A 26,886-nucleotide genomic window follows, 5' to 3' on the forward strand; every position below is an offset into this window, starting at 1 on the left:
AAGTAAAAGGACAGAAGAGAGAACCAGTAGAGTGTAGAGGGGAGGGGGCAGGGCAGGAGTGTGGACAGATCTACAAACGCATTGGCCTTGCTGGAAGGTCAAGTACAAAGTAGGGACCGGCTAGAGGTAAGATGAAGAAGTAGTCGCAAGCCTAATCTGATGAATCTGTAGGTTTTTCTCCCAAGGGCCCGTGGTTCTCAATCCTGAATATATATCAGAATCACCTGGGATGCTTGTGAGGAACCCAGATTCCCAGGTGCCACCGAATCTTCATGGGCAGGGCCTAGGACTCTGCATTTACACAAGCTCTCAGGGAGAGCCTCATGCAGCCAGATTGGTGTTTGGTAATCCGGCAGTGGGGATGGACCGAAGGGTGTTGAGCAAGGGAATGACAGATGTGCATTCTAGATCTATCATTCTGGTAGATCTTAGGAAGGTTGGGGAGGAACCAGGAGATTCTTGTGGTGATCCGTGAGAGAGGTGATTTAGGGATAGAGGGGAGGGAAAGAGACCCAGGACATAGGAGGTAAACTGATAGTACTTACTGGTGATTTGGGCATGAGAGCCGGTGGGAGAAGTCAAGGATGACTCCTGGGTGTTGGGTGGTGTCCCCGACTAAGCCAGAGTGTGCCGGAGGGGAAGGGAGCCAGCTCTGGATTTGGTGAGGTGGAGGTGCGTAGACAGCAGCCAGCGGAGGGCTGCGAGGGGGGCTGCCTTAGCTCTCCTGGATCTCAGGGGAAAAGGGGTCTGTGCCCATGCGAGTATGTGAAAGCCAGGACCGCCGAGGTGGTGGGTGCCATTCTGAGCAGGTCAGATTGCCCAGGAAGAAAGTGAGTGCCGGGGGCCAGGGGTCAGAATCCTGCCTTGAAGGGAAAGCCGGGAAGCGACAGAGGAGGGGGTCAGAGAAACACGTGGCCCGCCCACTGGGTGGGGGCAAGGAGTGGAGCAGGTGCTGGCGGCAGACCCCCCACCGGGAGCCGTCGCTTCTCCCACCGGGAGCCACCCTCCTGGGAGAGCAGGGCAAGCCCAGGGCTGCTGGAGACGTCAGCAGTGCCGCTCACAGTTTTTGGAAAAGAAGGTGAGGCCGGAGAGTGAGTCAGCATGACAGCGTGACAGAGGCAGTGAGTGTCTCCACTTGTTGCCTATTTTGGGAAAGTGAGATTCCTTATTAACAAAACACAGTTGAACTTGTGGTCACAGTCCCAACCCAAAGCTCAGGAGGGACAGAGCAGGCTCAGACAGGCCTGCCTTTCGGAACAGAGGGCCCTGCCGAACAAAGCCGCCAGCGCCAGCCACCCGCTCAGCGGCTCAGCGGCTCAGCGGCTCAGGGCTCAGCCGGTGGGAGGCGCAGTATTGATCCATCATCTGACCCAGGAGGCTTCTGAGCGGGAGGAGGCAGACAGAGCGATTGCAGGAAACCTCTGCCCTGCTCCACGCTCTCAAATCAAATTGTGCTCCTCTGAAGGACGGACATTCAACTTATCAACATGAGAGACAATTACAGGAGGAAGGAAACAAACATTTATTGAGCTCTTCTCTGTGCCGAGCACTTTACATACATTATCTCATTTAACCCTCATAGCAACCCTGAGAGGTAGGAATTATTATTGCCCCTCTTTTCAGAGGAGAGGAAAGTGAGGCTTCTGAAGGCTCAGGAACTTGTCTGAGGACACATCACAGCTCATGTTTATTAAGCACCTTAAGGTCCACTCCTCGTGGACATCAATCTAAGCATATTCCAGGCATTATCTAATTTAATCCTCATAACACCGTATGAGGTAGAGATTATGGTTGCTCTTTTACAGGTGAGGAAAAAGAGGCACAGAGAGGTTAAGTAACTTGCCTAAGGTCACACAGCTAGGATGTGATGAAAATAATATGCAAATCCCGGCAGTCTGGCGCCAAACTCCTGTCCTGGTAACCACATTATAGTACACTTGACAGTCTCACACAGGTGATAAATGACTCCCAAACCATGCTTTTCCTGTGTCAGTACATGTGTCCCTCAGGCCCCGGAGGAACACATGTACTTTCCATAGCATTTATAATGTCGTTTTACATGCCATCCAGCTGAATGTGTGGCAGTTACATTTTGCAAACGACAGGAGATAAAAGGGAGGCACCCATTTCATTGATTCTCACGATCTTTCCAGTGATGACCATGAACTTGTATGAGGGGAACGAGATGCTCTGCAAAGACGTTCTGGGGGAGGGCCGGCTGACTCCCACCCTTCCCGGTGATCACAGTGGGAGCTGAGGAGAACTGGCTCAGAACACTGGATTTTGGCCTCGCTCAGACTGGCTGTGAGTCCTCGGCGAGTCTGAGGAGTGGACCCTGCTTTGGGCCTCAGTTTCCTTGTCTGTAAAATGCACCGACCGCTTAAGGTGACTTCCAGCTTTCAGGTTCTGTGAGTTTTTAAGAAGGCATAGACAATTTCAAACATATGGAAGGGTAGAAAATATCACGGCATGAACCCTCATACGCTTAGCCAGGCTTCATCAATTGTCAATACATGGCTAGTCTTGTTTCATCTGTGGCCCCACCCACGTTCCCCTCTTCCAGTGGATTATTTTAAAGCAAATCCCAGACCTCATCTCATCTCTATATCTCTATAAAAGATGGCTTAAAAAAAACCCACACCCACAATGCCATTATCACGTCTAACAACTGACAGTAATTCCTTAATATCTCTGACTGTGGAACTGAGCTATTAAAAAGTTTTTTTGGATGGTATGGTGAACGCCAAATGGAAGCTTCTGGTCATAGCATTTTCAGAACTTGGGGCCAGAGAACAAGCTCAGATTTGTAATGTCATGCACCAAGTTAAAAACAGCAGCAGCAACATGCACATAAGCCCGAAGGACGTAATGGTTTATGCCAGGAGCAGCTACATTTATGGAGAGCCTGCTTGCTCCGTGTCACACGGTCATGGGTACTCTGCTCGCGCTCTCTCCTTGAATCTCCTTTCATGAACAGGACCTCCGTGCCGAGTACAGTGCTGTCTTGTTAGGAAGCTTGTGACCAGAGATGGGGACTGAGCCTAAGGAAAGAAATGATGAATGGGAAAATGGGTTCGATTGAACCCATCAAATTAAAAGTAATTTGAGATTAAGAATAAATTGAGATTAAATGGAGTAGCCCTGCCACAGAAGTAGTTCAAGGTCCCTGGGATGGAATGAAAGTGCACGCCCTCAAAATAGCAGTGCCTTTTGCCTTCTGGAGGTTTCCTACTTTATGCTCAAAGGTAAACGGAGCCAAGCACTCTTCCCCATGAGTGTTCCATGAAGCCTTACCTCTGAGCCTTTGTGTTGACCGTTCCCTCTGCCTGAAATGCTCTCACTCTCACTCTCTGAGGCTTAACTCTTTGGGCTTTCTTTGAGCACCTTAGCCTTAAACTACCTCTTGCCTCCTGAGCTTTCATCATTTGTTGCCTGCACTGTTAGTGACATTCCTGTATTGCTGTTCTGAACTGCTATTTAAATTCCTGCATGTTTGCCTTATTTCCTTAAGTAGTGGCTCGGTGCACAAAATTCGTGCATGGGGTGAGGGGTGTCTCTCAGCCCGGCCTGCACCCTCTCCAATCTGGGACCCCTTGGGGGAATGTCCGACTGCCGGTTTAGGCCCAATCCTTCTCACAATCCGGGACCGCTGGCTCCTAACCGTTCACCTGCCTGCCTGCCTGATTGCCCCTAACCACTCTGCCTGCTGGCCTGCTTGCCCCAAACAGCCCCCCCATGCTGGCCTGCTTGTCCCCAACTGGCCCCCTCTGCCGGCCTGCTTGTCCTCAACTTCCCACCCCCCACCGCCGGCCTGATCACCCCCAACTGCCCTCCCCTCCTGGCCTGATTGCCCCTAACCGCCTCTGCCTCGGCCCTGCCACCATGGCTTTGTCTGGAAGAACGTCTGGAAGGTCTCTTGGTCTAATTAGCATATTACTTAATTATTAGTATAGATGCTGTGGCTCCTTGCCCAGTGCCTGACAACCATGGGCATAATGCATTCATCCATTTGTCAAGCCTTCACTGAGTGCACCAAACCCTGAGCTCAGGGTTCGGCATCCAGAAGTCACCAAGGCTTGGCTCCTGGGACTTTGTGCCTCGCAAAACTTCAAGCAGTCCAGGGTGCATGTTCGTTCCCAATTTTATAAGCTGACCGGTATATTGCTGTGCACTCAGGTGACATGCAAAAGAAGTCTTTCTTCCTCCAAAGATTTTTCAAAAGCAGGTTTCAGAAGTGCCCAATTGAAGAACACTCAGAGGGAGGGTCCTGCTTATGGACATGAATTGTGACAATTTACTCTGCCTGAATTATCATGAAGTCATTGGAGGCCCCTTAGCAGGAAGCAACGCTCCTAGGAGGCTATTAACCATTTAGCCTTCTCCAGGCACCGGGGAATGAAAATTGAACTTCCCGAAGAGCAGGGAGAGGCAGCCTTTATTACAGCTGGAGCTTTGTGCCTGGAGACTTAGGAAGTTACAGCCATGCCCAGTGTGGAAGGAACGTGTGGGCACCCAGGTGCCAGCTGGCCTGCTCTTGCATGTGTTGACAAACAAAATGAAATTGGTGATGAGGACCTTGGCAAAGTCTCGACAAGGCTTTTGTGGAATGGCAGCTCAGGTCAGCATCTGCGCTTGTGACGGTCCCGGCAGCTGCCTCTCCCCGTCAGTGTGCCTTGGCCACTTGCCAGGAGGGAGGAGTATTTGTTTTTGGTGGTGGGCTGGGGAGGGGAATGTGGAAGGGTCGCTTTACTGGGGTGACCCCCCTGTCCTCTTTGGGTGGATTATTAATATGGCCTTGTATGATGGGAGAGGGCAAGAAAGAGGGGAGGAGCAGGTGGAGTCCAGGCTGCAGGAAATGGGGGCAGGGAGTGAGAGCAGGGGGCGTAGCAGAGTAAGAGTAGCCGGTGGGACCCGGCCAGGTGCAGAATTTGCAGGGCAGGCTCGCTGGTCTGAGGACCAGGCCCCAGCATTCTGCATCTCCACCCCTCACTTGGCTTGGTTACCCTCCAGAAGCCAGTTTTATTTTGCTTAGGATTGTTAGGCGGTGAGCTGCCACCCTTTCCAGAGAATGCAAACAATATGCATGTCTAGAGGCCTTCTAGACCACTGGTCCTTGACTGGGGCAGGCATGGGCAGGTGCTTTCTCCAGACTCACCTGCCTGCACCCCGCCTGAGACTGTGGGTCTGGATCTCCGGGTGCAGGCTCTGGGGCATATGATGTGGGCAGGCACTTCAGGGGGTTCTGTGGTGCACCCCTGGCTATAGCCACCAACCTCGCTCAGGCCCCCTTAGACCAGGTTCCAGGGAGGCACATCTCTAGGGAGTTCACTGCCCATCTAGGAGCTCATGCCGTCTTGGCTCTGCTATTGTGCCTTCCACAGAACATGCTAGATCCGTGTGGGTCTTTCAGACATTGACGTCAACCACCAGACAGGCATTGCTCCAGTCTAAATACCCATGTTGTTTCCTGATTAGTAGTAAACCAATCCAAAGGAGTCTGAGTTGGGGATGTGCTAGGAGAGAGAATAGAAAAGTTAAAAAGCAACTCTAGTGTTAGGATAGAGAACGATGCGGTAGAATAGAAGCACTTGCCAATACCTTTATACTATTTTTTTTTCCTGATTATAAAAGTACTGCTTGTTCCCTCTGAAAATTGGAAAACACTGAAAACCCAGAGAAAACAAAACCTCCGCTAATCCCGCCTACCAGATACAATCATTATTAATTTTCGTGGGTGTTTCTCATTAACAACCATTGTGAATATTTTTGTGGGCGTTTTCCTCATTAAACGACAGATTTGTGAATTTCCTTTTCTCTCACAGTAGCGAGATTATTTTTTGCATTTCATTAGTATTCATCTATGCCATCATTATTGAGAGCTGCCAAGTATCAATCAGTTTCTGACTGTTGGGACTCAACAGTGGACAGTCTTCAAGGAACTTTGAATGACTCTTAGCCAAGAAGGACCCGCCCGAACTCAGCCTTTCGCTACAGTGACATCCCCATGAGGCCTGACCCTGGTTCATGCCTACTTGTCCCCCTGGCCACCAGGTCAGGTTGCTCTCGTCGACTTTCCTGTTGCATTTGATCTTGATCTGAAACTGTCCAGGATCTGCTCAGGTCTTGCGTGGACCTGAGACAGAGCTTCTTGAGCTTGTGGTCTTGTAACCTTCGTCCTCAATTGAGCATCATCAGCTAATATGGAAGCTGCAATTTCATGCAGGGACCAGTTCTTTGGATCTACTGGCACCAGAACAGTTAACCTGCGAGGTAGCTCTGAGCTTCTGTGGCTGGTGGAGGGAGTGCCGCCCCATGACCTGGAACACCTGGGTTTCCCACGGGACACTGCTACTGAGTAGTCCAGTGACCTTGGGAAGAGGACCAACTTTGAGCCTCCGTTTTTTCATCTGTGAAATGGAGAAATAACTTTTCTCCAGCCTAACTCATGAAAGTTGGAAAGGTCAAATGAGATGATGTAAACAGCAGTGCATCTGACAAACCCACGTTACACTTGGTAATCGATTTCCTGAAATACCCCAGGGAAAAGGTGCTGACTTAAGCCTCTGTTGTTCTCCCAGACAGAGTGGACTCATCGGCTGCATGAGCTTCGGGGTGAGGTCTCTCCTGACTCCAGACAAGGTGAGTCCTAGAGAAGCTTCTGGCAGGGTCATCCCACCTAAGCCGAGCTGCTTTGTCTGGAAGCCCTTGGGCAGGGCTGCTTTCTGTGTTAGACAGGTGCCCAGTGGCCTGAATAACAATACTGTATTTGTCATCTATGTGCCAAGGGTTTGGGTCCCTTCTTGATTTCTTTTTGTCAGAGAGCAGTTGTTAGGAGACCCAAGTCCTCCCAGAGACTCCGGTTCTGGTGTCTGCCATTAAGGACACGAGTAGGTCCCTTGAAGCTCAAAGCACTCCTGGGACTTCCTGGAGGAGGAGGGCCAGGTTTGCTCCAGGGGTCATCGTGATGTCATCTACCATGTCTTGTGTTTTTGGGCCAGGCAAGTACCCAAGGGTAGAGTGAACATCCTCCATGGAGCTATCCTTCTGGCTGGGTGAGGACTCTGGGGTCTAGAGAACTCTCCCCCGGATAGCCAGTCCCTCATCCATCTCTACTCTGCACCGCACCCCCAAACTGGAGGCTTTTGAGCAGGAGAGGGACATGCTTCTTTTGTACATCCCTGGTGATGTCCTGATGGCCTGCCACACGATGTTGCCAGGTAGCCCTGTCACCCAGCTTAGTGTCCTGGCAGTGAGGTCTTGGGCAGGTGGCCGAGGACCCTTTATCCTGTATGTGGGTCCCAAATGTCTTGACTGCAACCTGGGCTTCCTTCCCTGTTGGGAGAAGATGTTCCGCCCGGGAGACTGCTCAGGAGCCTCAGGATGCCTACTTTCTGGAATTCCCCTCCTTCCCTCATTCCCTCCCTTCTGTCAACACTTATTGGGCTCCTACTATATACCAGGCACAGTGCTAGGCACATCAAGGAGCCTGTTCACAGCTTAGTGGGGGAGGTAGGCATGCAAGTAAACTGTGCTTCAGGGAAGAGGCTGTGGAAATTCAGCAGAAGGGAGGACCAGCTCCGTTCATTGCATCAGGGAAGGCTTCCTGGAGGTGGTGCCACGACAGTTACTTTTGGGGCAGAGAGGCTGGGGTGTCCATCTCTACAGAAATGCTGCTGCTCTTTGAGGGATATTAGTGGCTGCCTGACCTGTGCCCTCTGCCTCCTCTGAGTTGTGTCATGTCTTCTCTTGTGACAGGAGATCAGTGGCTGGTACTACCTTCTGGGCGAGGACCTGGGCCGGACCAAGCACCTGAAGGTGGCTAGGCGGCGACTGCGACCCCTGAGAGGTATAGGCACACCACCTCAGCTTCTGCCCAGATGTGCTGCCACACTCCCCCACGGACCTCCCCATTCCCTCCCTGGGTAGCAGCATCAATACCCATGTTTTGTGGCAGACGTCATCCCAGCTATGCTCAGACCACGGGTCCAGGCACTTTTCTCGAACCCCTGCTAGCATGTGGGCAGCAGTAGCCTCTTACCCATGTACCTTTATGTACGTGGTTGGACTTGGATAGGGTTATAGGCCTGATCCCACGTGGTTCGGTCCCACCCCTAGCTCAGGGAGGGTGGTCTTCAGGAGCTTCCTACATGGCCCCTTCCCAGGGACAGTCGCCACAGGATCCTCCCCAGCTGCCTTTCTAACCCACCTCTGTGGACAGGGCCCGCGGGCCTGGCCATGAGAACTGAGGTTCAGGACTTGGATTTTGCATTTCCTCTGTTCTGTCCCTCCCACACATAGTCATGGCTCCTGAGCCCCTGCCTGACCCGAGCTCGGGCATCCCCACATCCTGGAGGCCAGGAGTGACCTGGGCAGCCACATGGGCCGGGCACTCTGGCCTGGTCCTCTGGGTGGTCTGTGGAACGGACCCTTACATGCCAGCAGACACTTTCTGATGCTGCTCTGTTGCCTCCCAGACCCGCTGCTGAGAATGCCAGGAGGTGGGGACACTGAGAACGGGGAAGAACTTAAGGTAGGTGGGGACAAGCCTGGGTTGGACTCATGGGCCTGAGCACTGCTCCGGGTTAGAACCTGCTCTTGGTCAGTCCCTTGGCCCAGGAGACCCCTAAACAGGGCAGCACTTGGTGCCCGGAAACTCAGCAAGCGTGCATTTTTGAGGGATTATTTCTGAAGCTCTTCTCTGGTTCCTCAAGCTTGGGGAGAGCCAGGCCCTGGCCCTGGAAATGGAGGAATCCGGATCTTCCTGACTTTCAGCCTCTTGAAGGAGTCCTCCCTTCCCCACAGGTCTCCTCACACGCCTTGCTTTCCCTGGAACGGAGGCCGAATTCTCCTCTCAGGTTAGGGCTGCTCGGTGTCAAGGAGCAGCCGAGAGTCTCACGCTGAGACTGATGGTTCTCGCTCCATCAGGGCTTTGAATCCAGGGAGGAGCCTTCACGTAGGGATGGGAGAATGCCCCCAAATTCATTTCGTCTCTTTGCAGAACATGGCAGGTGGTCCATGGGTTTCTTCAGCAACACAGAGCGGGAGAAACAAACTCCCAGAGACTGAGTAGCCCTGCGTGCCAGGTGCTGTTGTTACTGAATTTAATCCCGACTCCCACCTCCGAGGGGGTTGTCACTTCCCCGTCTCACAGATGAGGGGGATGTGCACGGTTCGAGATGTCCCTGCCCTCATGGAGCGTGCAGTCTACAGCCACGCTTTCCAATCTGGTAGCCAGCCACTGCCTACCCGTGGCTCTGGAGCACCTGAACTGTGGCTAGTCTGACCGAGGTCCTGACGTTTATTGAACTTGAATTTAAATTCACCTTGCTCTTGTATCTGATTGCCACTGTGTTGGGATAGCACTGTGTTAGAGGAACTGGTCAGTTACTGTTTTCTATGTGGCGTTGTTAGGAGTTTAGAGCGGTCTTCTAGCTTCGGTGGGGCACCTGCAGTGACCTCTCTCCCGCTCTCTGTACTTGCTGGTCACAGAGGGCAGTGAGCAGGGAGCCCCGCTGGTGATCTGTGGGGGCCACGGGGACACCAACACTGCAGGTTTCCAGGTGGCTTGGGACAGGCCTGCCTCTGCACACAGGCCCGAGCCCAGGGCGCATGGTTCTGACGCGCCTTTGATTTTCCGGGGCGTGCACACTCGACGTTGTCTGTAGGACTCAGCCAAGTGGGCGTGATTGTTGGAGGCTTTGTTGGGGTGGGCGAGAGCCCCCCCCACCCCGCCCCGCTCAAGTCACCTCTTCAACTTGTCCATTGTGTGGATGGGGAGATGGAGGCCCAGAAACCTGGGTGACCTGTCCACTGCCATGACAGCCAAAGCTGGGCTGGATGAAGGGACACCATCTGGCAGCCAGGATGTGGGTGGGTGGGTGGGTTCCCCAGGGACCCGGAGGCGGGTGTAGCAGGCTCACCAGGTGCTACAAGACAGGGGACAGGAATGGAGTTTTGGTCCCAGCTCCATCCTACCCAGCTGTGTGACCTTGACTGCTCCAGGCCTCCGCTTCTTCCTGGGTAAAATGAGGAGGCTGGGTCATCTGGTGATTGGAAACCCTTCCCAATTTGCCTTTGGGGGCCCATCAGACTGGAAAGCAGCCCACTTACAAGGGTGAGGAAACTGGCTTTTACGTGGCTGCTGAGTGGCAGGCCGGTCCTCAGACTCCAAATGTTTCATGTTCCCTGTTGAGCTGGTACGCCTGAGGGTGCAACCCCCGGAACCATGCTTCGATTCCGTAGGCTGGGATGGTCCCCTGGATTTGCGGCGGGGACCCTGGGATTTGCGGGGAGAGGCAGCACTGGTGGCGAGTGGGCCGTGCTTTCTGCCTGGCCTCCCCTGTGGCCGGGGGTGTTTGTGAGAACACTGGGATCACACCGTGGCCCGTGGCGGAGAATGCAGCCAGAACAAAGGCGCCCTCTCCCCGCCGGGCCCGGGGAATACTAACTAGTTGACAGGAATTTTAATATAAAACTCTCCCTCTTCCTTGTCGTTCTGAGGTTTCAGGAAGCCTTCGGGCTTATCATGCAGAGGCACACAGCATAGACAGGGCTTGGGGAGGTGAGAGGTGATTTCCTGCCATTCTTCTGCGGGGCGGGCTTCCCAGGGCGGTCATGCCAGGCTGACGGGGCGCAGTGCGGGCTCCTGCTGCTGGGGGGAGAGCTGGGTTTTCATGGGGCAGCAGCGGAGCAGGACCTGCAGCCATGAACCGCTTCAACGGGCTCTGCAAGGTGTGCTCGGAGCGCCGCTACCGCCAGGTGGGTGCCCGGCCCTTTGAGGGGCGGCGTGGGGTGTCATTGGGGGGGGGGGTCAGGGTTGGGGGCTTAGCCTAGCAGGACCTCTCTCCCCTCACGGCCGTCCTTGTCCCCTCCTGCGCCTTGCAGGTTCGTTTTGATTTACGGGGAGGACAGAGGCAGGAGCTGGACCTGAGACCCAGCCTTTGCCCACTGCCTCTCTCTAGGGGCGGGTGGGGTCCAGCTCGGTGCTGTCCTGACCAGGGGCCGGGTGGTGTCCCTCATGAGATTATTGATTGATTTTCTGTGTTTTCTTATTTTGTGGGAGCGTGGTTGTTAGAGAAGCGTCCCAAGCCTGAGAATGGAAGTGGCTAAGTTGCTGAGCAGCTGGGTTTTGTGTGTGGTTGTTTTTTTTGCTAACTTTGTATTTTTGCGAACTTTCCCTACTTCCGATGGGACAGCAGTGCCTGTCCTGCATTGTGTGTGCGCGTGTGTGATTGTGTGACTGTTTCTGCCTGTGGCAGTGCGCGCTTGTATGTGAGATAGGATGTTTGTGTTTCTGTACGCACATACGGTTTTTCTTGCACATGCTCACCCATGGACATGCACACATGATTTTCCTCCCCACGGATACCTTGAGGCGGATCCGGAGCCCTCTGGCTCCGGAGCCCAAGTTCACCGAGAGGGTCTGGCCTCTCAGCCTCCAGTCTTAGGATGATCCGTTAGTCTCTGAGCCTCTTCTGGAACTGTGATGGACATTTTTCCTTACAAAAAAAAAAAGCCATGGGGTCAGTGAGGGTGCAGGGAAGGGATGTCCAGATTTGGGGGATGGGAGCTAAGAAACGGTTCTGATTGTGTGCGTATGGAAAGGTCCCTCTGTGTGTCCTAATGCACAGACTGAAACCTGGCTCTTGACTCCTTAGGGCAGGCGGCCTTCGGTCCAAGGGAGATGCCCAGAGGGGCCTCCTGCACGGCCCCACCCTGCCCTCCCACCCTCCCGGGGCCAGGCGGAGTGGCCCCTGCCACACCGGGGCGGCGGAGCGGTGAGGACGCGAGGGCACTGGATGGGAGGTCAAGAAGTCCTTGGTCGCCTTGGGACGACAGGCACATTGCAGCCACAATGGGGCCAGGCACGAGTGCGGGCTGGGCCTGGGGCTCTGGGGCTCAAGTTCAAGAGAAGCCTGCGCTAGTAACCAGTGCAGCAGTGAGAGCACCAGCTTTTTGTCAGACCTGGGCTCAAATCCAGCTCTGCCTTTCTTCCGCTGTGGCCCTTGAGCACGTCCCTCTTCTTCCCTGAGTCTCAGTCTCCCCGTCGGTGGAAAGGGATGATAATGCCCAGGGATGATGCTGGGAGAATAAGTGGAATGTTGTGTGTAGCGCCTGCCACAGCACCGGGTGTATTCAATGAGTGGTGGCAGCTGGAGTTGAAGTCCAGGAATGGAAGAGGACCAGAAACCAGGCAGGAGGGCAGAGGGAGGCGAGGCGATGGGTGAGATCCAGGAGCAGTGGCAGTGCCTGCCCCAGACAGGAAAGAGCAAGGACCACCTCCAGGAAGGACGGCAGAGCCACCGAGGTCCCGGAGTCAGGGCGGGGCTGCTCTCCTCACCTCCTGACCCTGAGGCCTGAGGTCAGAGAGGAGGACCGAGAGCTGGAGGCTTCACTTTCTTTCTCTTTGAAATGGGCGTATTAAACCAGCCCTGCATTCCACTCAGGGCTGCAGTGAGGATCAGGTTCTTGGAGCCCCGTCTTTTCAACGGGGCCGGTGCGCACGATGGCCAGAGAATAATTCTGTCTCCTTCGCTTGGTCCCACCCTTTGCTTCCTCATACCTTCTCCTCTTCCCCACCCCCAGCTGGTTTGGACCAGGGACCCGGCTGGCTCTTCCTAGGCCGGTGCGCAGGAGGGCAGAAGGAGCTCCAGTCCACAGTGCCACCTGGATGAGGAGACCAGGGTGTGGATGTGGGAGGCTGTTTTGCTGGAGCACATAGTTCAACTCCAGATTCCACTCTGGAGCCAGTCCCTAATTGTCAGCACCATGCCCACGGGGCTAGGACCTGTGTCCAGAGCCTGCACCGAGGCCAGCGGGGCTGTGGCCCTTGCGGGGTAGGACTAGGGAAGTGCTGGCAAGACTTTGGAATCCCAGCTTCTGTTTGGGTTTGGGTTGAGGGTGAGTGGCCAGGCCCCTAAGATCCCTGGTCGTACGGAGTGGACCAGGCTCCTGACAGCGTCCCTCAGCCTCGGCCTGGGCTTTCCGCACTTACTCCAGCGTTTGTTTTTCTTTCTTTCTTTCCATTTTTTTTCTCTTCCTGTCTTAGCTGCGTGTTTTCCCAGAATTCTTATGGGAACAGGGTATTTTCCTGCCCCCCCTCCCCCATCCCCTTGTCTGTCAGATTTCCTGTTTTAAAAACTCGCTTTGAATCCAGTCCCAGGGCTGGTGGGAAGCAGAGCCTCAGGGGCCTCCTGGCAGCGTCCAAGGGCCTGGGTCACCCTGGGCCCCTGGCCCTCCCCTTCCTCACGCCTGACCTTGGGGACAAGCTGGCAGGTGAATGCCAGGCCCCTAGCCTTGAAGAGACTCTCCTGACCAGCGGGCAGCCCTGTCCTTTCCAGGCTTGCTGAGCTGGCTTCTTCCTGCCTGGGACCCCCTCCCCGTGCCTCGTCAGGCCCACTCCACGTCCACTTCCAGGGGGTCTCCTGGAGCCCCCTGGAGCCTGTTTTCTGTTGCTTGCATGCACCTGTTCCCAGCAGCTTGGAATCACTTTGGGGTGAGCCAGGCTGGGCCTTCTGCACTCTGCCCAAAGCCTAATTGGGGGAGCAGGGAGGGGGGAGCACAGCAAGACTGAACTGAATTGAGTCAGCAGACTGCACTGCACCCCCGCCCCCCAGCTCCCCGCTGCCGGTGGGATGCTGCTGGGCTGTCCTCATTAACTTCGCACTTGCTGCGTTCCTGCGGTGCACGAAGCCAAGCACAAAGAGCCACTCCCAGCTCGGCCTTCGTGTTTTGCTACAATGCTTGTCATGTCCTGCTTTGCTCTGGAAAGATTTGTGTGCCCTCAATCTCTCTGGGAGCCAGAGACCCGGCCTCATGCTCCGCACCTCAGCAGAGCCTGGCATGCATCAGGAACTGAATAACTGCCTTGTAAAGAGCATCCTGATGGCACAGCCCTCCCAGGGGGCTTCTGACAGGAGGGGTTGTGGAGCTGCCAGGCGCACGGGCACACGGGCCTCAGCAGGCTCAGTGAGGTCGGTGGCCAGTTCAGGTTCAGCAGGGGAGGCCTGACTATGTCCTCACCTGCCCCCTCACCTGGGAGCCCTCATTGGATGCCTCGAGTTCTGGCGATGGACTGCCCCGAGACCCCGGCACTTGCCCTGTGACCTTTGACTTGAGGGTGTGAGTGTAAGTGTCCCTGTCTTCCTCCTCCTGTTGTCTGGGAAGGCAGCGCCCAGGTGGGCTTTGTTTCTGGAAAGGAGAAAGGGACCGAGCAGGCAGTGGGTCACAGGCCAAGGGCAGACGTGCAGGTCCAGTGGGCCTTCGGGGAAGGGCTGCATGTAGCTGGGCCGAGGAAGGCGAGGTTTGCCCTCCCCAGGCTCTCTCCATCCCCGCCTCCGCATCGGCCTGAGCTCCCCGCTTGCCTGCTTGGCCCACAACCCAGTGGTCAGGATGCCTGGGCCGAGACAGGGATGGTGAGAGGCTGGCCAGCCTCCTTTCTGGCTCCAGTGAGAGAGCAGGGTGGCTCTGGGGTGGGGCCTGTGGGCTTCCTGACCTGGGGTCGGCTCCTGGGAGTAACCGGGCGGGGCTGTGTCCTAGATCACCATCCCGAGGGGGAAGGATGGCTTCGGCTTCACCATCTGCTGTGACTCCCCGGTCCGCGTCCAGGCGGTGGATTCGGGTAAGTGAGTGTCTTGGGTGACGCAGCCCCATTCTCCCGCCAGGCGTGTGGGCTTTGCCAACAAGACCGCGGAATGTAAGGGGAGCCCCAGAGTGGAGCAACATGTGGCCTCGTTTTTCAAAACGAAAAGAATAATATTTTTAAGTGACCGCAGATAAAATGGAGGCTTATGAAAATATACCCCCTCTTTTTTTTGTGTGTGTGTTTTTTTTATCAAAATGAAAATAGATTTTTACATTTTGGCTTCCCAAGCATTTCAAACAGGAACTAAACCTATATTTTCAATAATGGCTGCCTGGGGAACATTGGGGTCGGGCACGAGGCTGGCACTCGATGAACAGTGCTGAGGGAGTGAAGGAAGTGTGTGAGCTGGTAACGAGGGAGGGTTCTCAGGGGGTGGGAGGCCCTGGGGCGTGGGGTGGGACTGGCTAGAAGGACAGACAGCAGGGAAGTGTGAATAGGCGAGGGTGTGTTCCTCCAAGGTCCCTGGGAGCCGCCAAGGTCGGCCCCCCATTTCACAGATGAAGAAACAGAGTGGCAGTCCTTGTCCTAGGTCACTGGGGAAGCAGAGGACCCCAGGTCCTTCCAGCGGGCTGTGGGCTTGAGGAGCCCTTGAGTGTCCTTTCTTTGTCCCTGCAGGGGGCCCGGCAGACAGGGCGGGGCTGCAGCAGCTGGACACGGTGCTACAGCTGAACGAGAGGCCCGTGGAGCATTGGAAATGCGTGGAGCTGGCCCACGAGATCCGGTGAGAGGGGCCGGGGGCTGCCTGAGGCCCAGGTGGAGGCACGCCTCCCCTCCCCAGCCCTGGCACGGGGCCTTATCCTTCCCTCTTTTGCCCAGCCGTCAGCAAGTCACTCTGCCCCTCAGGGAATCCATTTCTCAGCCTGCAGATGGGAGGTTCGGGCTGAGAGCAAACAGCAGGGCAGGAGCTCTCAAACCAGCCCTCTGGTTCCAGGAGTGGCTTTCTACTTGAGCTCATTATTTCTGCCACCTCACAGCTAAGCCCATTGTTTTTAAAGGGTGTGTAGATGTTGCAAATGTGTCAATTGCCCAATTAAAAAAAATACTCTTGAAAATGTCTGGGCCCTCTAAATTTTGGCCGGCTGGGGTAGAACCCTCATGGCCCATTGCTGGTCTGCTTCTACAATGACTGGGTGAATGGATGCACGCAGGTGTTTGCTTGCTCCTCCTGGCTTATGTTTTGCCCACAGACGTCACTAATTGAATTTGGTACTCTTTCTTTTTTAACCTGGCCTTGGCCTCAGCACCCTTCTCAGCCTCTGCCAGTCCCTTAGAGTTGTCCTAGGAGGAACCCTGTGCTATCTCTGTTTTACGTGGTGTCTTATCCCCTTTCCTGCCCTGACGTTAGGGGCTTCTCCCCCGCCCGTGCTCTATCTCTCTGCCCCTGCAGGCCCTTGCCCCAGCTGACTTTGGTCTCCCCCAGACTCAACTTCTCTCTGTGACCCCCCCCCTTTCCAGGAGCTGCCCCAGTGAGATCATCCTGCTCGTGTGGCGCCTGGTCCCCCAAGTCAAGCCAGGGCCGGATGGCGGGGTCCTGCGGCGGGCGTCCTGCAAGTCAGCGCATGACCTCCAGCTGCCCCCCAACAAGCGGGAGAAGAACTGCAGCCATGGGGCCCAGGCTCGGCCTGAGCAGCGCCACAGCTGCCACCTGGTATGTGACAGCTCGGATGGGCTGCTGCTCGGAGGCTGGGAGCGCTACACCGAGGTGGCCAAGCGCGGGGGCCAGCATACCCTGCCGGCGCTGTCCCGGGCCACTGCCCCCACCGACCCCAACTACATCATCCTGGCCCCGCTGAACCCTGGGAGCCAGGTATGGACAGCTGGTTCGGGGAAGGTGAAGGGCATGGGTCCCTGTGTGAGGCCAGGAAAAGACCCAAAATTATGTGGGGAGGAGCCTGCCAGGGGATGGGAGTGTGTGTTGGTTCCGCTGCTGCAGGGCTGACCTGGGTGCAGAGAGCAGGCGGGTCTTTGTGGCCTCAGGGCACAGACACAGAACCAGGGGGTGTCACAGGGGAGGAGATTGCTGCTCAGAAGAAGGGAGAGCCTTGTGCCAGCCTGCACGGTTCCACAATGGGATGGGCTGCTGTGGGTGGTGGGTGGTGAGTTCCCAGTCACAAAAGGTGTGAAAGCAGACAGTACATGACGGCAGGGTGGGATGAGGGAGTGTGCGCCCCAAAACATTGCCCCCATGAGGTATTTTTTTTTTTGGGGGGGGGGGGAAAGTGTTCTGGAGTCACATAAGTTTGAGCAATATCCCCATGCATACTAGCCCATGGGAGCCTGCTCTGGTCACCCTGCACTGGAGACGGGGGTTTAACCTTGTTTCCCTCAGCATTTCCCAGACTCCCCTGAGGGTACACCCTGTGGCAGGGTTGTTAGCATCGCTCAGTGCCAATGTTCCATGGAACATTTTTTGGAACAAGCTGCCTTCAAGGAAGGTGGGGACTTGGCCAAGGGATTAGACTTGTTGACAGCTATAGCCTGTTCAACTCTAATATTCTGGAGGTTTCTGGGTTTGCTTCCAAGCCCCCTCTCAGCTTGGTAGCAGGACTGCTGTTTTCCCTAGTGCCCTGAGGTGTTCGCTTCCCATCCCCAGGCTGGGTGAGCAGCCCGCCGGGCTGTCCTGCCCGGTTCCTGGGGCTGAGGTGGTTCTCCTGTCTTTGCCTTGCAGCTGCTGCGGCCTGTGTACCAGGAGGATGCCATCCCCGAAGGTGAGTTGGTCCTCTGCTGCTGTGCCCTCCGAGCCCTATGAGAGATTGCGAAGTCAGCCGGGAGGCCGGGCCCAGCCTCCTCCTCTGAGGTTGGAGGCCTTCTCAACAGGGTCAAGATCCCCCCGCACGTTGACGCAGACTCTGTTTCCTCGTGTGCATTTTCTCCCACACTGAACCCCAGTGTCTTTCTGCCTGGGAGTCTGCCTAAGGAGGAAGAAGGGGGGAATCTTGTCTAAGAGATGGTGTATAGGACTCGGGCATTCAGTTGAGATTCATCCAATTTTTACTAAGCAACCAATATCTGTTAGGTGCTGTAGGCAGCATGGTCAGGTCTGCATGGAAGGGAGGCATGGAATTTGGAGCTGGGAGGTCTCAAATTGGAGTTCTAGCTGTGTGACTTTGATCAGCTCATGTGCCCTCACTGAGCCTCAGGTTCTTTATCTATAAAATGGGGCTGATAATTTCCACCTCAGAGGGTTGTGGGAGAGTTAAAGAAGGTGGTGGTTGTGGGTAGTAGCCTGTATGCGGAGAGGTGCTCCACGGAGGGTGGTTGTCTTTGAAGTGCAAAAGTCTCTGCTGTTTGAATGATTCTTCTCCTTTGGCCTTCAAACCCTGGCCCTGTTTCTTTTTTTCTTTTCTTTTTAAAAAAAATATATTTTATTGATTTTTTACAGAGAGGAAGGGAGAGGGATAGAGAGTCAGAAACATCGATGAGAGAGAAACATCGATCAGCTGCCTCCTGCACACCCCCTACTGGGGATGTGTCCGCAACCAAGGTACATGCCCTTGACTGGAATTGAACCTGGGACCTTTCAGTCCGCAGGCCGACGCTGTATCCACTGAGCCAAACCGTTAGGGCCTGGCCCTATTTCTTAAGGGCCAGGGAGAGAAGCGGGGCTCAAAATCAATTCCTCCTCTTAGGAAGCCTGAGCTGTCAGTCTTGGTGCTGGAACTGGCTGGGCATTCCTTCAGGCCCCCTGTGCGCCTGCTGGAGACTTCTGACTAGAATGTTGAGACCAACCTTGCCAGGTGGTTCGTGATGCCTACCTTGGGGGTGCCTGAGCCCTTCCTCTAGTGCCCGCAGGATGCCCTTTGACCTTCTTCCTTGAGAGTGGTCTTCTCCCAGCCACTTGCACTTGTGCCTTCCATCCCCTCCATCAGCAACGTGAAGATGATGCTTGCTTAGAGCGGCTACTTGGAAGAATGCCTGTGCCTCTCGGGGGTAGTGGGGTGGGGGTGGGGAAGGGCTCCCGTCAGGCTCCGTGCTGCTGATGGACATCTTCATCCTCTCCAGGCGGGGGCATTTGGGTACTTGGGCCTCTTCTGTCGGAAATGAATCTGTGTTCCTTCTAGAGAGGAGTCTGATAGTGACTCAACACTGAGTTTTACCAAAGCTTTTAGTTGGTACATTAGGTTAGAGTGGAGATGCCGCTGCTAAATGGTGACTTCATTAAGGGCAGGGCCTGGGCCGGCTCATTTGTGTGTCCCGCGCCAGACGTGTGACCGAGGGCAGTGGTCAGTAGGATTTCTGTACTCAGCTGACTGAAGGAGAGTGGCTCCGGTTGCCTGTAGGGGTTTGCAGACTGGCCACAGAGCGAGGCTGGAGAGGAGAGTCGCCTGTGGGGGGCTAGTGGTTGGGAATCGGTTCCCTCTCAGCCTGAGAGTTGCCTCCGAGTCACCCTGCTCTCCTCCCAACCTGTGTCCACATTGCGATTCCCCTCTGAGAATACAGTACTTAGGGGCCCAAGAAGGGCACAGCCATCTCAGCTGTGGGGGGAGGGACAAGGAAGGCAATGATGATGATGTTAGTAATGACAGTAACTTTCTGAATGCATTACACGAAGAACTTGACCTTCCTTCATAATAAACATCCTTTTGGTCTCCAAGAACGTCTTTGCTCTTTACCAGGCATCGAGTCTTCATAGCTCCAAGTCCTGGGGTTCGGAGGAAGGCGTGGAATCCAGGGCACAAAGCTTCCTTTAGACACACTCAGGGTTCTCCGGAGGCTCAGGCTGTCACCAGGTGCCTGCTTCTGTCCCCGCCTCTGGCTGGGCCGCCTGGCCGGCCTCCTTTCGGGAGGGAGGACTGAGCCACCCTGTGTTGAACGGGGTCTGGTGCCCTTCTGAGGCCTGGGGTGCCTGCCCACTTGTGGTTGGCATGTTCCCCTGGGCTGCTGTGACCCTCAGCATTGTCCCCTGCCCTGTGAAGGCGGCCCAGCCTCAGATTCACCACTGCGGGGTGGGATGGCTGCCAGGAGCAAAGCCGAGTGATCCCTGTGTTTGGTCCGTGAAGCAGGTGTTAGAGCCCAAAAAGGCGATATGGAGGTGGTCAGAGGTAGCAGAAGGGAAGTCAAGTAGCTTGCCTTCACAGAGCTCAGTATCTGGGTTGCAATCTGGATTTTTTTTTTTTTTTTTAGAAAGATACTTCAAAACCCAGTTTGGAGAGCTATGCCCACTTGCCACACATTATCCTGGGGTGTGTGGAGCGGGGGCTCGAGGGCAGGACAGCCACATAGGTTGGGTTGATCCTGCCATGTACCATTTATTGGCCAAATGACATTGGGCAAATCACTCAACCACCCAGGCCTCAGTAGCCTCGTCCATAAAACGGAGCTGAGCAAACGCTTTCCACCTGAAGGCAGAGGTGTGTGTCAAACGGCTTATTCGTGCCTCTCCAAGGCCGAGCAAAGGTTCTGTGGCTGCCCTGTGCGGCTGGGCTGGGGAAGGGAAGAGATGCATCCTTTTAAACAGCTGAGACGGGGTGGGGGAGAGAGGGCCTGGGGCCAGACCGGCTAAGGGTGCCTTTCTTTAATTTCGGTCTGTTTTGCCTCAGCCCCCTGCTTGGCAGTCCTGTGTGGATTGCCTTCTCTGGTCTCGGCTTGCCTGTGTGAAGTCTAGTTCCAGGCTGCCCCTGTCACCCCAGTCACAGTATGTTTGAGGCCCAGCAGTCCTGTCCTAATGCCAGCCGTGGTGGGTGGATTATCTGTGGGCTTGGGGTTTGTAATAGCCCCTTGTGCACTCACGTTCGGTACCATTCACCAAGCCCTTCCCCATCAGGTCTCTCCTGTGTGCCCCCACACTGGCCCTGGGACAGGCAAGGCAGTAGCTCGTACAATCCCCACTTTGCAGTGGAGGTAACTCTGGCTCAGAGGGGGAAGGTACCTCAGAGAGGGGGTTCTGGGGAAGCCCGTGCTCATGTTCAGGTGTCTTGTCCAACTGAAATCCTGATAGACACAGGACGGGTTCTCTTTTAAGTTTTTTTTTTTTTTTCAATTGCAGTTGACATTCAATAGTACATTGGTTTCAGGTGTACCGTACAGTGCTTAGACATTGATATAACTTACAAAGTGATCCCCTGATAAGTCTAGTTCAGGATGGATTCTTCCAGCAAAGGGGCCAGGATCTTGCAGATGTCTATACTCTCTACCCCCATCCCTGTCCTGGACTCAGGCTCTTTCTACTCCTCTCTAAGCACCTCCCCGAAGAGTCAGGAAGTGGTTTAAGTGATGATGGTTTGAGTGCTGCCCCAAGACACAGCAGGGGTAGGTGGTCACTTGTGGGGGAGGTGTCGACTTGTTTTTCTCACCTCGCTTGGGAGCAGGGGTGTGCGGTGGGCGTAGGAAGCAAGTGTGAAACCTTCTGAGCTGAGTTTTTCCTCTGAGGCCGTGGACCTCGCGTTGGTGGGGAGTTTCCCCGCGATGTGGCGGGGTCAGGCCACCTGTTCACGCTCTGGCTTCCAAGACTGGGGGTGGTGGAAGGAGACCTTGACCCCGGGACATGCAGGTCAAGGAAGACTGGTCAGGTGCCCAGCTGGCAGCAGGAACCCTTGGAGGGGCCAGGGCTGCATGGAGCCTGAAGGCTCCAGGGTTTGCCTCCTGCCCGCTTGCGTCCTAGAATCCCTGACGTTTTAGGAACTCTGTGTTTCGCTCCTCTGCCCATTGGACGGGACATGATAAAGCCCTGTGGGCCACCGCTGTTCAGGGTGAGGGTGTGTGCCCAGCGCTGTCTTTTTAAAGAGGAACCTCCTGCAGTCTTCTGCTCTCTTTCCTGACAGTGTCCCTCCCCTACCCCCTTCCCCCCCCGCCCTTGTTCTCCCCTTTTTCTGATTAAAATAACTTGTGAGTTGGTGGCACAGCTGGGAGGACCTCCTGGCTGTGACAAAGCCCGGGATTCCCAGAGTCCCTGAGGAACCTGGTTAACCTGCTTTTCCGTGTGGAGGAATCACAGCCACAAGAACCCCAAGTCAGCAGCTTTAATTGCACACCTGTAGGTCCCAGGCACTGTTCTAGGGGCTTTACTTGGAACATCTCATTTAATCCTCGCAGCAACCCAGTGAGCTTGGTACTGTCGTTAGAGTTGAGGCAACCAAGACTCTGAGCGGGAAGTGAGCTGCCGAAGGTCACCAAGCCAGTAAGCAGAGGGTGCTCTTCCCCGAGAACTGGGGCAGCAGGTGCCACTCCTCATTCTAGACTGACTTAGGTGAGCCCGGCCGCCCCAGCTCCCTTGACTGAGAGAGGCTGCATCTCGATACATCCCGGGCAAGCCCACTGTCTCTGCTGCCACCACAGAGACTGGGTCTCTAGACCCTTAGCCCCTGGGGCCTGGGAGGCGATGGACTGGGTGCGCTGAGCTGGGTGTGTGCAGGGGGTGGTGGGGATGGTGGAAAGCGGAGAGCAGGTGCTCTGTCACCTGGGCACTCACTGCTGTGCCCCAAGTGATGGTTCTGCGTGGGACCGTGGGCCTGGTGAGGTCAGATCTGGTTTTTCAAATACGAGCGATTTCCTGGTTTTAATAAGTACGAGGCCAAACCGACAGGGCTGATGTGGGCCCTGGGTCACCAGATGGGGTCTGCACCCCCGTCACAGTGGGTGGTTCCCAGCTCCGTGCTCGCCGTGGGAGTGCTTATTTACATGTCAGTATCTCTCATCGATGGCGAGGGAACTCCTTGAGGCCCTTCTGAGGCCTCCCTACAGTCTCAGCACCTTGCACGGGGCCTGGCACGTAGCAGATGCTCACAGCAGATGGCTGTGGACCGAGTCTGTTCCCTATTTCTGCAGAGGGGGTGCCTTGGCAGGGGTAATGGAAATGCCTCACGGCCCCCCATCTCTGCTCTACAGAATCAGGGAGCCCCAGTAAAGGGAAGTCCTACACGGGCCTGGGGAAGAAGTCTCGGCTGATGAAGACGGTGCAGACCATGAAGGGCCACGGGAACTACCAGAACTGCTCAGTCATGAGGCCACACCCCCCACACTCAAGCTATGGCACCTACGTCACTCTGGCTCCCAAGGTCCTGGTGTTCCCCATCTTTGTTCAGGTGAGCTGGTGGCTGGTCACAAGCACTCCCTCAGGGGGAGGTGAGAAAGAGGAGGGTCCTGGACCCCAGGACTCGGGGATGGTGCCTCATTTCCCCCTTTAGGGAAAGACCAATCGCTTCAGGTGCTCAGGATTCTGGGGGGTGATACGGAGGGAGCACAGGTCTTTGAGAGGGAGAACAGGAGAGTTGGGGCAGGGGAGCCCACAAACAAGGGGGTCCCCTCCTCGCTTCCCCCCCACCCCCTCTTTCCCTGGGGCCAGGCCAGGCACACTCCAGCCACTTGTGCGGTCACGGGGCCTGGTGTGCGGAGGCCTCTGCTTGCTGTCCCATCCAGTGGTTCATTGTTCGGGAATGTCCAGACCTTGAGGTCTGACATCTTGTCTGGTCCCCTCAGCCTGAGCAAACATGTCTGGCCGGTAGCAGCGGGTGGCCTGAGCTTCACTTAAATCTCCCTTCTCTTCCTTTCCCCTCCTCTTCCCTCACTTCCTCCCCGTTTCCAAACCTTTATTTCACCACCGACACATCACCAGTGTGAGCATTTAGGTGTCCTTGCTGTGTACATATACACATTGGGAAAACAAACACCAAACAGGCCTTACTGTACATTTTATATCCTGTTGCTCATTTATTTATTTATTTATTTATTTAAAAATGTATCTTTATTGTTGAAAGTATTACAGCTGCCCTCCTTCTTCCTCCCATTGGTTCCCCCCACCCACCCCTGCCCCCCAGGCCTTCACCACACTATTCTCTGTGTCCATGGGTTATGCATGTAAGTTCTCTGGTTGATCCCTCCCCCCCCCCCCCCCCCCCCCCGCCACCTTCCCTCTGAGATTCCTCCTGTTGCTTTTTTAAAATGAAAATTGCACAAACATTTCCCACATCGTTAAATACGCTCCGAGCCTGTGTTTTGTAGTGGCCGCACACTGTTGTATTATATGGACGTCCCCTATTTAGTTAACCGGTTCTCTATGCAGACACTTATGTTATGTCTACTTCTTCTTATAAATAACCCTGCGAGGAAAATCCTTGTGCATGATTTGCCGCTCTGATTGTTTTCCTTGGAAGAGCTTCCTAGGAGTGCAGGGACTGAGTCACAGGCCATAAACTTCTGAAAGGCCCTTTATACCGATGGACAAATGGCTATCCATAACGACTTGATGAGTTTATCCTCTTGTCAGCGGCTTAGAGGTGACAGTGTCCCAAGGGCTTCATTTCTTACCACTATTTCCTTCTCTGGCCTTCCTGGCCTCTGATTCTAGTTCTGGTTCTGTCACTGTCTAGTGGGTCTTACCCCGACCTCTGGCAGGTGACGTGCCTCTCCCAGACAGCTCCACCAGGAGGGCCGCCCTTGGCCTTGCTCTTGGTCTCCTCTCTTTCTTGGGACGTAACCACAAAGGTCTTGGCGTTCACAGGGGTTATGTTTTGTTTTCATTTTTAAATGTTTACAAAAGAACTAAAACGAGTTTTTAAAAAGTTATAAAAAATTTAACATTATAAAATACATACACCAAACAATGCCACAACACTTACACGCACAGTTGAACAAATACTTCTAAAGCAGATCTGCGCTAAGATGAAGAATCCACCCTTGCCGCCACTCCAGAGGCCACTTGCTCTCTCCTCGATCAGAATGCCCGCCTTCCCAGCAGACATAACCCTCTAGCCCCACGTTACAACAATCATGTCCTTGCTTCTCGTTAGTTTTACCATCTATGCGTGCTTTCCTAAATAACGTATTTGATTTGGCCTCTTTTTGAATGTTATTTAATGAAACCATATCACATGCATTTTTTGGGGGGCCCCTGCTTCCTTTGCTTCACACATTTGTAAGATCCACCCAGGTTGCTGTGTGCAGTTGACATTGGCCTCATTCTCTCTCCTCCAGCACCTTGCTTGGTGTCAGGTGCCTGGAAGCCGTGTTATAAATATGCATTCATGAGGATAAGTCCTGCAGGCTCGTCCAGAGCTTAGGGAGCTCTTCCCGAGCTGGGCAGGGATGGAGCAGGGTGATGGGGTAGGGTAAGAGGTTTGGGTGAGAAGTGGTTCCTGGGAACTGATGGCCGAGTGTGTCACAAATGTAGAGCAGGGGCTGGCCTGGCTTTGAAGGGACTCAAGTGACCAAATCTGGTCCAGTTTGGTATCCTGAGAGCCTGGACCTAAGAGCAGGGACCATCCCGTGAGGCAGGAGCAGGACAGACGGGGGAGTGTGGGGCCTGGGAAGTCAGTGGAGGAGCGGGGGGCGGGGAGGACCGCAATGTGTGGTTGGACTTCCTGCCAGCGAGTGCAGCTTTCGCGGGGAGGGCTGGTGGTGAAGGTGGCAGCGGTAGTTCCGCCCAGGACCAGAGCATTTGTCTTTCTGTTTCCATCTGCGTATGAGGGGGCGTGTGGGTTCTTGGGGAGCGGGCAGGGCTGGCAGACTTTTCGGTGTCTGGCTTTGTCAAGCTGTGACCTCCTTACCCCCAACCATCTCCATCAGGCCTCTTTGAACTGCCCACTCTGTTCTCAGCCTTTAGATCTCTGTAACCCTGCCCGGACCCTCCTGTTGTCAGAGGAGCTGCTGCTGTACGAGGGGAGGAACAAGGCTGCCGAGGTAAGGCTGACACACGCCGTTCCCAGGTGGGGTGCCCTGGGGGGGCTTCCTGGGCCATTCTCCAGGCCCCTAACTTTTCTGTCTTGCTTAGAATTGTACAATCTCAGGGTAGAAAATACCTGAAAAGTCTTCCACCCCCCCCTCCACGCCCTCCTTCCCAAACGGTGACCCAACTTTTTCTTGTGCATTTCCAGCGATAAGGAACTCGCTACCTCTCAAAGCTGTTTAGTCCACGTTTGATGGTTAGAAAGTTTTCCCAGCCCCTGAAGACACCCCATTGTTTGTCCTAAATTCCTCTGAGGAGCAGAAGAGGTGGCCATTCCTCCAGGTGTGATGAATGGCTTCGTAGGTGAGAACATGAAAGCTGTCAGCCAAAGGGGATTTTTAGAGGAGCATCAGTTACGCAGGTTTTGTGGGTCTGTACGAACCCAAATCCCAAATCCTCTCTTAAGGGGTAAGTCTGAAATTTCCCCTGGGCTTTAGCTCTGCCAACCGAGGCCTGGGGATGGAGATCATGCCACCCTTCCTGGGAGCTGGCCCCTGCTGATATCTGACTCGGGGAATTTCACTCACCCACACAGTCCGCAGAGCTGGCCAGGTTCCAGCTCAGTCCTGTGAGCTTAAACCTACCGGGGCACAGAGGTCGGAGCCCTGGGATCTTCAAGGCTACCTGGGAGCCTGGAAGAAAGGGCAAGGGGCTTGCTGCAGATCAGGCCCTGACTCAACACTGGCAGCATGGCTGGCTGGGTTGAGTGACAGCTTGGGGTAGTGTGTGGAAAGATCAGGAGAGTTGGAGGCAGGAAGCAGATAGCCAGCTCCTCTTCTGCTGCTGGACTTCTTCCTTCTTCCTCGGCCTTCTCATCTCAGCAGTGGGGGTGTGTGTGTGTCTGAGGCAGCTGTTGTCTAAGGGCCCTTTCAGCCAGGCATTCTGGGACATTATGTGTACTTGTGGCTAAAGCAGGAGGCTGCTTTTGTGTTGTTGTTTTTTCTTTAACAAGCAGACCATAGCTCATATATTCCAAATGAGCATCATCGCTTTCAAAGGCGCTCCCTGGGGAGACTGCAAGCTTATTTCTGCCGCACTGGCATTGCTCACTACATTTCTAGACCTCTTCTTGGGGAACTTCCTTAAGAACCTTGGCATATCTTCTGAGTTGCCTCCATGGGAGTAAAGCCTCATCTACGAGTATTGAGCGGGATTTGAATTTTAGGAATAAGTCACCTGGAACTGTGCTTGGTGAAGAAGGGTGTGGGGGAGCTAAGTCAGGTGACCAGGGTCAGAAAGTGAGGTGGGACATTTCAAAGAAGGCACTCAGAAATGGCAGCTGCCCCGAAATACACACATGCATCTAAATGTGCTCTTGTGTTTGTCCACGGACCATGAAGTCTGCAAACACTGAGCACTTATGATGTTACCCTCACTGTGCGTGCATTTCACATACCGGATCTCAGTTAATTCTTATAGCACCCCAGGAGGGGCACGCTGTCCCCACTCTATAGATGAGGAAACTGAGGCTCCAGCGAGATTAATTGGATCTTAAGGCTATAAGGAATGGAGCCAGGTTTAGCACTCAGATCTCTGGCTCAGCAGTGCTTCCCACAATCCCGTGCTGCCTCTGGCTTGTTTG

At 54.7% G+C, this 26,886-nt stretch overlaps 1 protein-coding gene across 5 annotated transcripts in view; it reads left to right on the plus strand.

Moving 5' to 3' along the window:
* Positions 1-26,886, plus strand: part of RGS3 (regulator of G protein signaling 3) — a 115,288-nt gene that overhangs the window by 16,055 nt on the left and 72,347 nt on the right. For 3 of the 5 annotated variants that reach the window (XM_079791009.1, XM_079791004.1, XM_079791006.1), the window contains exons 6-14: positions 6,579-6,639; positions 7,756-7,846; positions 8,475-8,530; positions 14,539-14,620; positions 15,260-15,365; positions 16,100-16,451; positions 17,313-17,352; positions 22,469-22,665; positions 25,175-25,258. In XM_079791009.1, coding sequence (XP_079647135.1) covers positions 6,579-6,639; positions 7,756-7,846; positions 8,475-8,530; positions 14,539-14,620; positions 15,260-15,365; positions 16,100-16,451; positions 17,313-17,352; positions 22,469-22,665; positions 25,175-25,258 — 1,069 coding nt within the window. The other 2 variants (XM_079791005.1, XM_079791007.1) reach the window with 1 other exon arrangement.

The sequence above is a fragment of the Cnephaeus nilssonii genome (assembly GCF_951640355.1).
Source record: "Cnephaeus nilssonii genome assembly, chromosome: 14".
In the NCBI taxonomy this organism is placed as follows: domain Eukaryota; kingdom Metazoa; phylum Chordata; class Mammalia; order Chiroptera; family Vespertilionidae; genus Cnephaeus; species Cnephaeus nilssonii.